Here is a 13157-nt window from a genome sequence, read left to right on the forward strand (position 1 = left end):
TAACCCAGGAATAAAAACACGCCACATATATGCAGGTGCAGCAAATGCCTTGTGTTCTCCCTTTGTGCAGATACTGCCTGCTTCAGCTGCCCTCTCTGTCCTTGGTGAACTATCTCCTGGTGGCGCCCTGATGAAGAATGCACAACAGGTGCCTCTCAAAGGCAAGCATTACATTGCTTATCCGGTAACGTGTTGGCTCAACATTACAGAAACAGTGTAGATGACAAAACAAAGTGAGGCGTATGACACAGGTACTGTATTCAATTAATTTTTTTGCAGATTAATTTGTCCTTAATCATTTGGTCTTTTTATTGCGATAGCAATTATATGGACACTTCAACCGGATTTCTGCCGTCGCCGTGAGGTTCCCTATAGATAAAATCTTCGCCGCGCGCCGTATGCCCGAGCCGAAGCGTGCGGGGACGTGCGCTATCATGGAGAGCGAACGCACTCAATCTCCCACGCGCAAGCAAGGAAGCAGGAAGCCAGCGCCGGAGGGAGCGGAGGGGGGAGGGGGGGGGGCGCACTTCCACTCTGCCAACAACCGCGCTCGTCGCTCGCTCGCACCGTCGCTTATCTCCACACGGCTCTGACCTTTATGCGCCGTGCATTCGCCGCTCAGTTTCCATTGAAGCGATAGACCGCACGTACCTTCGCCCGTTGGTGCGGCATATGCGCTTGCTGCCAGCGTTTTGACAGTCGTTGTCTGCAGTCATTCAGTGTGATCTATCCATGTTTGTTTGCGCGCGCTTGCACCACGCTTGTTCAATCAGTTAGTAATAGTCGGGCCTCATTTTCCAACGCACGCTACACATGCAATGCTGCCCGGGTCGGCAGTGCAGCGCTACAGGTGTGTCCCTTCGCATGCGCTGCCCACGGGAAGCGCTTCTCATCAACACCACCGTTTCACACGCGCCTTCTCGTGGTCATCGAGTCTCTCTTCATGTCGGTCTACTTACGCCGCAGCACACCTGCTTACTTAATCAGCTCATGTTTACTACAATTCATATTGCTACCAAAGCCGCTCACCTTACTTCGTATGACATTGCTGTGTTGCTATCGCATTCATTGCTTCGCCCTTAGGGCGAAACTGTGACATTTTTTTTCTTTCTTGCTACTCCAGAGTGAGTTTCAAATTCTAGATGCGGCTGTGAATAGCAAGAGTTTTGTCTTTATTGTGATAGCTTGTACAGACACAGCAGCCACACTCGTGGTGTTGGTTTTGTGCCTTGGCTAACCGCAGCCCACTTCAGATGGCAAAAGAGAATGCCGAACCAACGTTCTGTGTACACCAAACATAGCGTTCCTCTGTAATCATGACATAGGGGGTATTCTGTAAGAGTCCACTTTGGCTGTTGCTGTACGAGCGAGAAGGGGATAGGCTGGCGGCGCCTGCCTCCTCCTCCTCGCTCGTACAGCTGCAGCCAATCAGCAACAGCCGAAGTGGACTCTTATAGAATACACCCCCCCCCTGGAGCACTGGCACATAATATAAACGATGCACTTTGCAACATAGGCAATGCTTCACGAGATGCTGACTGCAGCATATGTGATAGTACGACCATAGATGCAAGAAAAATGAATGCATCAGAGTGTCTCGTCTTGTCAAATGGTGAGGCTCTAGACTACCTGCCAAGTGCACCTTGACATGTCGATACATCATAGCATCCACATGCCTCATAGTATTAAACAATAGAGGTAATAAGTGTTTCAGCAGCATGTCTTGGCATATATAAATTGGGAAGCTATTGCCGACTTTGACAATAATCCTCCGATCGTTTCTGCTCAATTTTCTTTTTTATTGCTTGGGTTACTTGTGACACTTGCTCTTTCGATTTGCACATTCATCATGCATACGCTTCCCAGAAATAAAGCTACATAGTTTTGTGCTGGCACCATTTCTGTCCATATGTCCTTTCTTCCTGCCTTTCGTGCTAGACAATTTGAAAGTAATGTGCAATTGTCCAGTCATGAGTGAAATCACATGTTTAAAATTTTGTTAATGTGATCAACAATTTGGCTGAAATTGTGGCCGATAGTTTGGCAACTGTGAGATGTGGCTTCGGTGTCTTGCTGCTCCAACAGATACAGTGAGCATGGACGTGCAGCAAGACCTTCGCAGCATCTACACGGCCCAGTTTGAGCTTCTGCGGCACTTCTGGACATGCTTTCCCAGCACCAGTGCACAGCTTGAAGAAAAGGTGAGCATCCTGTCAATTGGCCAGACAGCACTGACTGCCGATCCGTACATTGCTTGTCATTCTCAAATAGACTGTCTGTATCAAAACAGATTTGAATATGATGTGTGCAATCGCTGGTGCAGAGTTAGGAACTGAATGTCGCTTTTGTTTTTAAAATTTTGTTGCATTGCAGGCAATTAATATGAGGTCTACGCTGGAACGCTTCCAATATGCGCAACTTCAGCCTTTCCGAGACAAGCTGCTTCGTGAGCATCACGCTCCTGATGTGAGTAGTCTGAGGCCACATGTTATTTCAACTTTTCTGACAGGTTTATTATTCCCAATCTCTGTTTTCTGATACATCATCATAAATAGTGTGATTGGAGATTTGTGTATTATGCTTGTAAAACATTAATGTCATAGTGTCATGAAGGACAGTAAGTGACTGAGCTTGAGTAAAGCTTTTGTGAATTCTACTTATTCTGCTAGCTTTTACAGCTGTTTGGTCACATTTCCAATGTGAAGAGCAGTAATGAACCAAGCAATGGGTTGATCATGGTGTTTGCTCATCACAGTTAGGTTAAACAGCACGACATAACATAAAATGATACCTAAACAGGGATCAAACGAATGTTCATGCAGTTTCAAACTGAGCTTTCTAAGCACCATTCAGTAGCTAGTGCTTTGCGCGGGCGAAGATATAATACGTGCAATGTTAAATCATTCTCCCATGTCAGAAAATGTGCAGAACAAAAGTAATAGTGTCGTGAAATTCATTTTATGTGTAGTTGTGTGAACCAATGAGCACGTACCGGATACAGTGAAGAATCCTACTTGGCTATAGTGTAGAATTATGTTGGATATAATGTAGAGTAGAAAGGTTACTCGGCAAATGAAGGGTAAAGAATGTCAAAAGATTATTTGGCAGCGACTGCTGTTCACAGTGATTGAGTGAAAGTAGTCGCAGTACCTCTGGAGTCTGAAAATTCTTTTCTTTTTTTTGATGTTGGGTTCATTATTTAAATGTTTTGTGTTTCTTGCCCTTTCTGTAATGGTGTCTGCAGCTACACACAGAACAAAATTATTTTTTTTACTACTTACGTGACAAGCCAAACGTGCTGTGGATGGTCCCTTATGCTTATATGTACAGATGTCTAAATGTTCAAATTATATGCAGGGCAAGTCATGCACAAGTTAATTAAGTTTTTGAGCTAATTTTCTCATGCGACAGCAGTTATGAGCTATGCAACAGGCCGATTGTGGCATTTGCACTGTACGCTTTGGTTTGACAGCATGTCACAACAAAAAAGATATCCAAGCAGGTATGGTGTGATCAACCCAATGATCATGCAGAATCAAGTGTATATGTCAGAAATGTGCCCTTCTGCTACACGAGAAAGGCTTTATTAAGACACCTATAACATTTTGCCTTTGCAACTTCATCAGCAGTCAGCCACCTAGTGACCTTTGCTCCATATGGGCAGCATATTAATTAAAATTTGTCCCTGTAGGTACGGACTATGCATGAGGAAAGCCTTTGCAGTCAGAATCAATTATTGAAGGTCTAGTCTGCAGACACAGCGTCGGCACAACTGTAAAGTGTCACCATTTATTCTTCTATAAATATTTTAAGCATAAACTTTGCACCATTGCTGTGGAGTGACATTAATAATACTGCGTGATATATAATTTTGTTGCATCCATTTCAGCTCTAACATTTGTCTTTTTCAAGATTTCATTATGTAAGCTTTTTTTTTAGACAAGCTGTCCAGCCACGCTTGCCAGCCAGCGCTTCCATTCAGTAGGAAAACCTCCGTGCTTTCCAGTCGAAGGCTTTGATCGCTTTATTGTCGTGCCAAGTGTTTCCTCTTCCTAACTGGTTGCAGGGGGAACATGGCACGCCACTTACATCGTGTGCATATCTTGCAGAGTTGCTGCAAGCAGTTCTGTTTGCTTCAGATCAAGCTGGCAAAAGGCCAAATGGGTGCCTCGAGTGCCAAGAGTCTTTATCTCAGTGCCCTGTTTGATTATTCTGGAAAGTCGGCTGTAAATGCACTCAAACGTTGCGATGTTTAGTGTTCAAGGTTAGTTAGTTGACGGAGCACCGGCAAAGGGGAAATTCCACGAGTTTTCAGAGAAAAGATCTGCATAATGCATTGTGTATGGCATGATGAACATGGCAGCATAAATGCACCAACATCTGTTTAACCATCAGAAAGAAAAACTTATTCCCGCACTATCCTTCTCGCTTCTTCAAAACAACCATGAAATGAGCAACTTCAAGTCGTAGCAAGTATACCAAATTTTCTGGTTGGTGAATAAACTTAGTAGTTTGGCACCATAGTTTGTTTCCTGTTGTAGCATACATTTATGTCCCTCTAGTAGGTGTAGCAAGGCTTGTACTTGCCACATTGCACTTCTGCAGTACTCAACGATTTTGCAACATATGCAACGTAGCTGGTTTCTATTAAACATGCCATGTAGAGACAGTGGTTTCGATGAACTTGCTAAAGTTTCAGGGCATTGAAAAATGTCTCATAGTTGCAAAATTGACTCAAGAACACGAGAACCAATGAGGAAGAAGTTAATTGAACCATTGTCATTTGCACATATTGCCATTGTTAGATTTTATTTTCTTTAGTGCCACTACAAGCTGTCCTAATAGTGGTGTTATATGTTTTGTTGTTTACACAGTTGGCGGGCCACTTGGACGACCTTCTGCAGGCGGCCTACACGAAATTTAGCAGCTGGCAGTCTCGTCGTTTGTCGCTAGGGCGAAGATGACCGATAGCACAGCTGTGGGGCGTCGTATAAGGCAGAAAAAAATAAAAAGAAAGAGAAAGAAAGAATAAAAAAATTTCGAACCATTTGCGGAGTTTTGTGTTCTTTGTTCACTACGCAGCGCGGCGCACCGCTGATGGCCTCAATATTTGCATGACGAAGCGCACGATCTTCTCGTAGGCGACGAACATGAGCGCCGCCGTGAGAACCGTCTGCCAGAGCTTGGCCTCGAGACCCCTGTAGAGACCAGGGAGCCCCTGCGTTCGGGCGATGTGCATCAGAATTCCGAGCAGGTTCTTGTTGGCCAGCTCCGGTGGGCAGCCGTAGCGCAGCTTGGCTTGCACCAATTGCAGCGGGTAAGTAGCCACGGTCGAGATCACCTTGGACACCGCACCAATGAGGAAGACGACGGCGCCGTTGAGGGGCAGGCCAGCGCTGTCGGCGCGCCGCTTGAGCGCCTCGTAAACCATGAACTGAACAGAGGGGCTGGAGACGAGCACGAGCGAAGGTAAGGTGCTGGCCCACAAGGCCGACAAGCCCTCGGTGCGGGCGATGTGCACCAGACCGTGCCAGAGGCCCTCGTACCGCGGGTGCTTGCGGAGGGACTCGCGGTCGCCGGCGGCCAGCTTGGCTCCTTGCATCTTTATCCGCGTGTTCACTACCCACAGCGGCGTGGTTGTGAGGACGTTTACGACACCGGCGAGGGCAGCCAGCAATAGGTCCGACATGGCTCCGTGCCGGCGTGCGTCGCCCGCGGCAACGACCGATCGGAGACCGTGGAACGAGTAGAAGTACACGAAGTTCGAGCACCACAGCGACGTCAGCACAGGTCCCAAGCCCCTGTATACACCGCCGGGCCCTTCGTCACGCAGAATCTCACGCAGGAGCGCAAGGGTGCTCTTCGATTCGCGGTGCTGCTCGACTTGCAGACGGGAGCGGACCGTGTCAAGAGGAAAGAACACGCTCATGGCCATTGCACTGCCGGCGGCTCCTCCGACGGCGTGTACGAGGGTATCGTACGTGAACAAGTTGTCCCATCGGATGTGCTTCGACATCGTGAGGCCGGGTGTTCGGTTTGCGCCTGTCAAATACGCACCCGGCTGCCTCCCGCCGTCTCAGAACTGCGGCAGCCTCAGCTGATCACGAATGACGGACAGCCTCGCAGCCGCACGTAACTGGAAGCCTTGAATCTTGAAAGGTCGCCAAGTACTGACGACACCCACCCAACCTACCACCAGTCAACCAGTGCGACACGCGATGTTATAATTTCCTGGTACGCGCTACCGATGCTAGCCGCTAGAGACGCTGCGGGCGTTAACGCTGCATTCCTGCAAGCGTCGCTGGTGTGTACAGCGCCACAGGTAAACGGCGCAAAATTTGAAAGTTTGAAAATGCGTCTGCTACAGTGTACTAGTACACTGCACTCCTGCAGCGAACATTAGCACACACTTGTCAACACAACGCCAAATTGAATTCGTGGCAGCCTTTTGAAGCATTTGCATTTGTCGGACTCGGTCACTCAGTCTCGGTTTCGTGTTTCCAGTTTTACTACAACCTGGCGTCCGTCGCAGCCGTCGAAATGAAAAGGAAAGTAAAATTGTGCCAGCAAGCCGGGAATCAAACTGAGGCCCTGACGGCCTGTGGTTCGTAATACGCCATTAAACACGCCAAACACCAGGTGATCACAGAAATACTGGCGGTTGCTCTTTAAGCATGCCACACGAGCACGACGTTGGGTAATAAAACCGCGCCATGGCCTAGCCGCAAGTACAACACTAGCGTGGTGGCAATTAACGCCGGTCACCAGCGTTAATTGCCACCGCACTAATGCTGTCACCGGTGTCAGTTTTTCTGTCATGAAAGGGGGGTGCCTGATGACAGTGGTATTGCCATCAGTTACCTGTAAGTGGTACACGTCCCGAGGAAGCCTGTGAGCGACACTTTTGTCCAAGGGACCTAATGTTACAGCCCAGGTCATATGTGGTGCCAGCAGCAGAGTGCTTGAACTGGCACATGGAGGTCCCTCGTTGACACCGCGGAAAGGGAGCTTTTCTTTCCTGGTTATTTATTTATTTTATTATTTTATTTTACCGTGAAACCCCAAGGGTATTGCAGAGGGGAGTTGTTAAACGAAGAACATACAAAATACGACAAATAAAGTATGCAGTATAACATCATAATAATTCCTAATTATACAATGTTAGCTAAAGTCTTGCTGAAGATCTTATTATCAATCGATGTACTCCAATAACGCTAGGTACAATACGTACTACACGGACGCAGCTGCGTATGCAGAGGCTACCGGGCAGCACTACCAAAGGAGGTACGCCATGGCAGTCGTGAACGCGATCAGCCAGCAGCAAATTACCGCGTCGACCACGGTGGGCTCCCCCACCTCGACCGAAATGTTAGCAGTGGCGATCGCGCTCGCTCACGCGGAGCGTTCGGAAAGGGACTCAGTCGTGGTCACTGACTCCCGGGAGACATGTTGCATGTTTCTTAAGGGGCACGTGACTGCGGCTAGCCTCGCGATAATCCCCAAATCGTTCAACCACCGCCATCGCCTACTCTGGTGCCCGGGACATTCGGGGGTACAGGGGAACGAACAGGCTAACGCTTTAGCTCGAGCGTCTACTAAACGAGCGATGGCGTCCTCTTCGAACCCCAACCCCTTACACTATCCCTCACAAAATCCAATCAATTTAAATGTAAAAGACATCCTTGCTCATCAGCGCGGAGTCCGCAAAAAATACCCGCCGCCTCACCCACAACTTAGCGGGGAAGAGGCCGCCGATTGGCGCAAAATACAGACCGGGGTATTCCCCCATCTAAAACTGCTAAATGCCATGTATCCCACCCGCTATAGGGCCACATGCCCTTGGTGCGGTGGCATACCTACACTAATACATGTGACCTGGGAGTGTAGTAAGCACCCTCATAGGCCCACTAATAATATCTCAATGGAGCAGTGGGAGGCACAGCTCGCCCGTTCCGACTTGGCAGGACAAAAGTCCTCAATTAGCCAGGTCAGGCAGGCGGCAGAGGCCAGTGGGGCCCTGGACTGAGGGGCTCCGACCACCGCTATAAAATATTTTCCAGCCAAATAAAGTTTTATATATATATATATATATATATATATATATATATATATATATATATATATACAGGTTGTTTCAGCGAACACTTTCAGAATTTATTTAAGGTTGCCTGTGGCAGATAGCCCAATTCTAGTTAGTGAGCTGGTCTACTCGAAGAGGCGGACATTACGTGCACAAAAAATTGACATGCATAATCGACTAATTAACAAAATTCACTAATTAAGTTTTCAACTAATTATCTGATGGCCCATATTGCAATTTACAAATTGTAGCCGTGGAGTTCGCAAGGCGGATACACTTGGAATTAATTCTCAGGATGGCACCAGTTTCGAGATATTAATTCCCGAACTTTGCGGAGAAATGCATTGGCGTTCCAGTTAATTTTGTGCTTCAATGCATAAAGCGACATTCTTTAAAGAATTTAACTGGAACGCCAATGCATTTCTCCGCAAAGTTCGGGAATTAATATCTCGATAGTGGTGTCATCCTGAGAATTAATTTCAAGTGTATCCGCCTTGCGAACTCCACGGCTACACTTTGTAAATTGCAATATGGGCCATCAGATAATTAGGTAAAAACTTAATTAGTGAATTTTTGTTAATTAGTCGATTATGCATGTCAATTTTTTGTGCAAGTAATGTCCGCCTATTCGAGTAGACCAGCTGATTAACTAGAATTGGGCTATCTGCCACAGGCACGCTTTAAGAATTTTTGAAAGTGTTCGCTGAAACACCCTGTATATATATATATATATATATATATATTATCGACAATGGCCGGCACTGTCTCTGGGAAGATGGTCTCATTTCTGCGATGTACTGGTAAATAGTACTGACTGAAGGTGTTAGTATTGTCTAATTGAATTCCAACTTTGTGGCGATAATCGAGGCGGCGCGACATGTAATGATGTGGGAAATTGTAGTGTCCGTAAAGGGCAGAATAGGATAAAATTATGAAAACAGAGTCAAACTCAGTGTGGATCCGGGGGGTAGGCGATTCGGTGAGCACTGCAGTAATGAGGTCTGTGATTATTACGTGGTTGCCGTGGAAGGCTGTAGATCACGCAATGCTAGCACAAGCGCTAGGAATTACGCCAGGAATATTGGAGTGTAGTTTGGGAGCCGAACCGAAAGAAAGTCCAATCCAAAGACGATGAAAAAACGCCAACTCCGGTCTTTTCCTCACACTGCGAAGCATCCGTTGCTATAATTACGTTTTTGCGGAGCCGATTCAAGTGATCCTGGAGTAAGCCGTCAAGAATATGCCAGGGAAGCTGCTTTGCATTATTGGGGTATATGCCATCATAGGTAATAACCATTGAATTTGAGACACTTCTCACCATGATTACGTCATTTATATGCACATTTAACGCACTCAATAACAACTGTGTTATAATCACCTGTGGCGTGTGAAACCGAGGCTATGATGCTACAAAAAATAGAACTGGTTGACTGATAAAGATCGACTGGGATCTTAGTAGAGCTTCAGAGATCCTTATGAATGTTTGAACGGTGAGTATTTTAAATCTCAGTTCTGCACGAACAGCGATCCGCATGGAAAGATTGCTCGTACAGGTGATGATGATGATGATTCCTTGTTTAGTGGCACAAACCTCAGTGGACCAATTCTGGCTCATCGGAGACTTTAATATCAACATTTTATGCCCTGAAAAAGTGTATGTTTGTGATTATCTATCTACGTTGTCCGCTTATGGTCTAGAATGTACAATTGGAGCTCCTACTAGAGCGGAATTGGTTAATAATAGCCTAGTGCGTCATGCTTAGATCACATAGCGGTCAGAGCTCCCAACTGCACATTTAGGACATGTACTATTCTACAAAGGCTGGCTGACCACTACTTTGTAGCATGCCGTCTTGTATTACCGGACGCGTCTGCCTTGTCCCTATATAGATAATCAATCCAAGCTGGATAATCTTATCGTTTCGTTCGACTGGGCATCCTTAACCAAAGAAGATTCGTCAGGCAACGTGTATGAAAGTTTTTGTGCGCAACTGAAAAATTTTGAATTACGTTGCACACGGTTGGTAGCTAAACCGATAAGAAAGGGTCACTGCTGGATGAACACGGAAATTCTTGCTGCTATTTCGTATCGAGGTAACCTGTGGAAACGCTGCAAAAGAAATCCGAGTAACCAAGCACTGCGATTAGAATACAAGTCGGCAATAAATAGAGCTGTTGCTCTTTTGCGTGGCGCCAAACGCCGTTACTTCTTTCATAAATTTCAACAATCTTCAAATAATGTAAGAAAAACTTGGTCTTTGGTAAATCACCTCAGAGGGGTCAGTTCCAGGAAACGGTCTGTTTTCGATTCTTTTCAGCAATCCCCCACAGCAGTGGCTGATGCTTTCAACAGGCACTTTGTAAAAGCGTCCCTAAGCGCTGTCTCTTTATCCACAAACACTAGGTCATTAACGCAATCCATATCTGAGTCAGCTTTTTTTCCGAAACTTTCGAGGTGTGATCTGGAAGGAATTCTTTCCAGTTTCCGTCCTAACAAGCCCACTGGATATGATGGAATACCATTACACATCACCCGAAGGAATTTCAATGTTCTGTCAGATATTATCCTCCATATTCTGAATGGGTTTTTTGGAAGGTGAGGAAATTCCGGCATGCCTAAAAACTGCAGTTGTTTTACCACTACATAAGTCAGGGATAAAAGATAAGATCGAAAGCTATCGACCAATTTCTATCTTACCGGTCATTGCTAAGGTCTTAGAAAAATTTCTTTTCCACACTATGTCTTCTTTTCTTAACAAATTTTCTATCCTGACTGATCGCCAGTTTGATTTGGTTTCTGGGCGCTGTACTGTTGCACTGCTTGAAGAATTTTCAGACGAACTGTTCTTGGCATTCGATCAGAATCTTTTCACGTGTGCTCTCTTCTTAGACGTTGCGAAAGCGTTTGACACCCTGAACCTCTAAATCTTGTTAAGTAAACTGTATTTTTTGGGATTTCGTAGACCCTTTTATAACATTCTCAAAAATTACTTGAGCAACCGATTTCAAGTGGTCGCTACTGATGATAAGGGCGTTTTCAGTTCTAAGTTGTCGCTGAATGCTGGTGTACCGCAGCGGTCAATTTTATCGCCATTGTTGGTTAACATCTTCGTTAATGACTTTCCTTTGGTGATTTCCAAGTGTTCTGTGTTCCAGTATGCTGACGACGCGGTGTTACTCGCAAAAAATATTTCTTACAAAATGTCCACTGAAATGTTGCAAAATGACGTGTACAATGCAATGCTTTGGTTCACTAACAATGGAATGGTTGTCAATGCCCAAAAAAACATAACTTGTGTGTTTCCGCTCTCCACTCAAGACTACTGTAATTAACTTGTCTTTCTACTTACATAAGTCGAACTGTGTTTCTTGTAAATGTACTCCTATTCCATACGTAGATTGTGTTAAATATCTCGGAATATTTTTCGATAGCAACTTATCATGGCAGCATCACTTATCACTAATTTGTTCAAAACTAAGGTCAGTCGCTTGGCTGATGTTTAATATGTAAAGTATTGCGCCCCTCTCTGTAAAAAAAATTATTGTGCATGCATTGGGTTACAGTGTATTGAGATATGGCATTACGGTCTTCGGATTCTGCTCGGATGGTTGGAGATGCAGGGTAGACAGGATTATAAAAAAATATTATTAAAAATGTTGCCTATATTTCCCAAACAGTAACAGCTGCAAATATCTTCTGTGAACTTGGTCTACCGAATTTTCAATCATTGCTCGTTGAAACAGTTGTCGTAAAACACTATTGGAGTTCCACTTTCAAACAAAAAAATACCTCCGCAAGGAAACTTCGTAAACCCGTCCGCTATGCGGTTCCTCGTTCATCGACAAGGTACGGTGCGGCCAGACGCTGTGCTTATGTGCCGGACATGTTTAACAAGCTACCGAATGAAATTTTTAACGCTACTTCAAAAAACACGCTGAAAGAATTATTGAGGGTGTTATGGTGATACCACCTTCCACAGCACTTTTGCATCATCATTTTTACTGCTTCAACTTCTGTTTCAAGTAGAATAACCAAATGTTAGCGGAATATTTTTTTCTGATCATTTTTTTCTTTCTGTGTTTGTGTTTCATCGACATCTTTTTCATTTACCGTTGGTATCATGCGCATGGCACGGTCCTACAAGCCAATTGAGGCTTAGACCGGCCTGTTTATGTTGCTGTGTATCTTTTGGTGAATAAACATTATTATTATTATTATTATTATTATTATTATTATTATTATTATTATTATTATTATTATTATTATTATTATTATTATTATTAGCAGTAGTAGTAGTAGTAGTAGTAGTAGTAGTACTGTGAATTTGTCTTTTGCTATTTGAATTTCCTAATGAATTGGAGGAGAAATCAATCAATGATGGAGAATAGGATTTTTTTTGCAGAGGTAATAGTAAATGGCTCGGCAAGCGCCCTGCGGCTGTATACTAATAACGATGCTTCAAGTGAGAGTAGAACTTTACTGCATAAAAGACAGCCCTATAGATTACGAAGCGGAATTTCCAAACATCGTTCTCGTTGATTATAAAACCGCCGACGCGATAGTAAAGGGTGATCGATCGATTCCGGCTCATTGCAGAGGCAGCGTAAAGAGGAACCTGCCAGACCAGATATGTGCAGGTAAAAATTAAGTGGTGGAATATGGCAACGCAGCCTTGTAAATGACACTTCGAATCGTTGGTGAGGACACCATTATCGGTTCAAAGAATGTTTTCGATGCATAAAGTCCATAGATTTCTCTAGAGAGTGAGAGGCTTTTTTTCTTTTTGTGTTTGTGTTTCATCGACATCTTTTTCATTTACCGTTTGTATCATGCGCATGGCACGGTCCTACAAGCCAATTGAGGCTTAGACCAGCCTGTTTGTGTTGCTGTGTATTTTTTGGTGAATAAATATTGTTATTGTTATTATTATTATTATTATTATTATTATTATTATTATTATTATTATTATTATTATTATTATTATTATTATTATTATAAACATAATAAACATTATTAGCAACGAATTTAGGAACGCCTAAACATTGGCGAAGAGCTTCCTTCGCTAAAAAAACAAAG

At 44.5% G+C, this 13157-nt stretch overlaps 2 protein-coding genes across 8 annotated transcripts in view; one reads left to right on the forward strand and one right to left on the reverse strand.

Annotated features, from left to right (window-relative positions):
- Positions 1-5009, forward strand: part of LOC119448782 (general transcription factor IIH subunit 1) — a 93317-nt gene extending 88308 nt beyond the window's left edge. For all 7 annotated transcript variants that reach the window (XM_049665879.1, XM_049665875.1, XM_049665878.1 and 4 more), the window contains exons 9-12: positions 71-161; positions 2086-2201; positions 2374-2466; positions 4875-5009. In XM_049665879.1, the coding sequence (XP_049521836.1) occupies positions 71-161; positions 2086-2201; positions 2374-2466; positions 4875-4964 (390 nt within the window). In that variant the 3' untranslated portion in view covers positions 4965-5009. The remainder of the gene's footprint in view (positions 1-70; positions 162-2085; positions 2202-2373; positions 2467-4874) is intronic.
- Positions 4777-6222, reverse strand: LOC119450446 (peroxisomal membrane protein PMP34). Its single transcript, XM_037713890.2, has one exon. It carries the CDS (start codon positions 6014-6016, stop codon positions 5075-5077), a length of 942 nt encoding a protein of 313 aa, XP_037569818.1. The 5' UTR covers positions 6017-6222; the 3' UTR covers positions 4777-5074.
- Between the last annotated feature and the right edge of the window lie 6935 nt (positions 6223-13157).

This window comes from Dermacentor silvarum, chromosome 4, assembly GCF_013339745.2.
Source record: "Dermacentor silvarum isolate Dsil-2018 chromosome 4, BIME_Dsil_1.4, whole genome shotgun sequence".
Lineage (NCBI taxonomy): Eukaryota > Metazoa > Arthropoda > Arachnida > Ixodida > Ixodidae > Dermacentor > Dermacentor silvarum.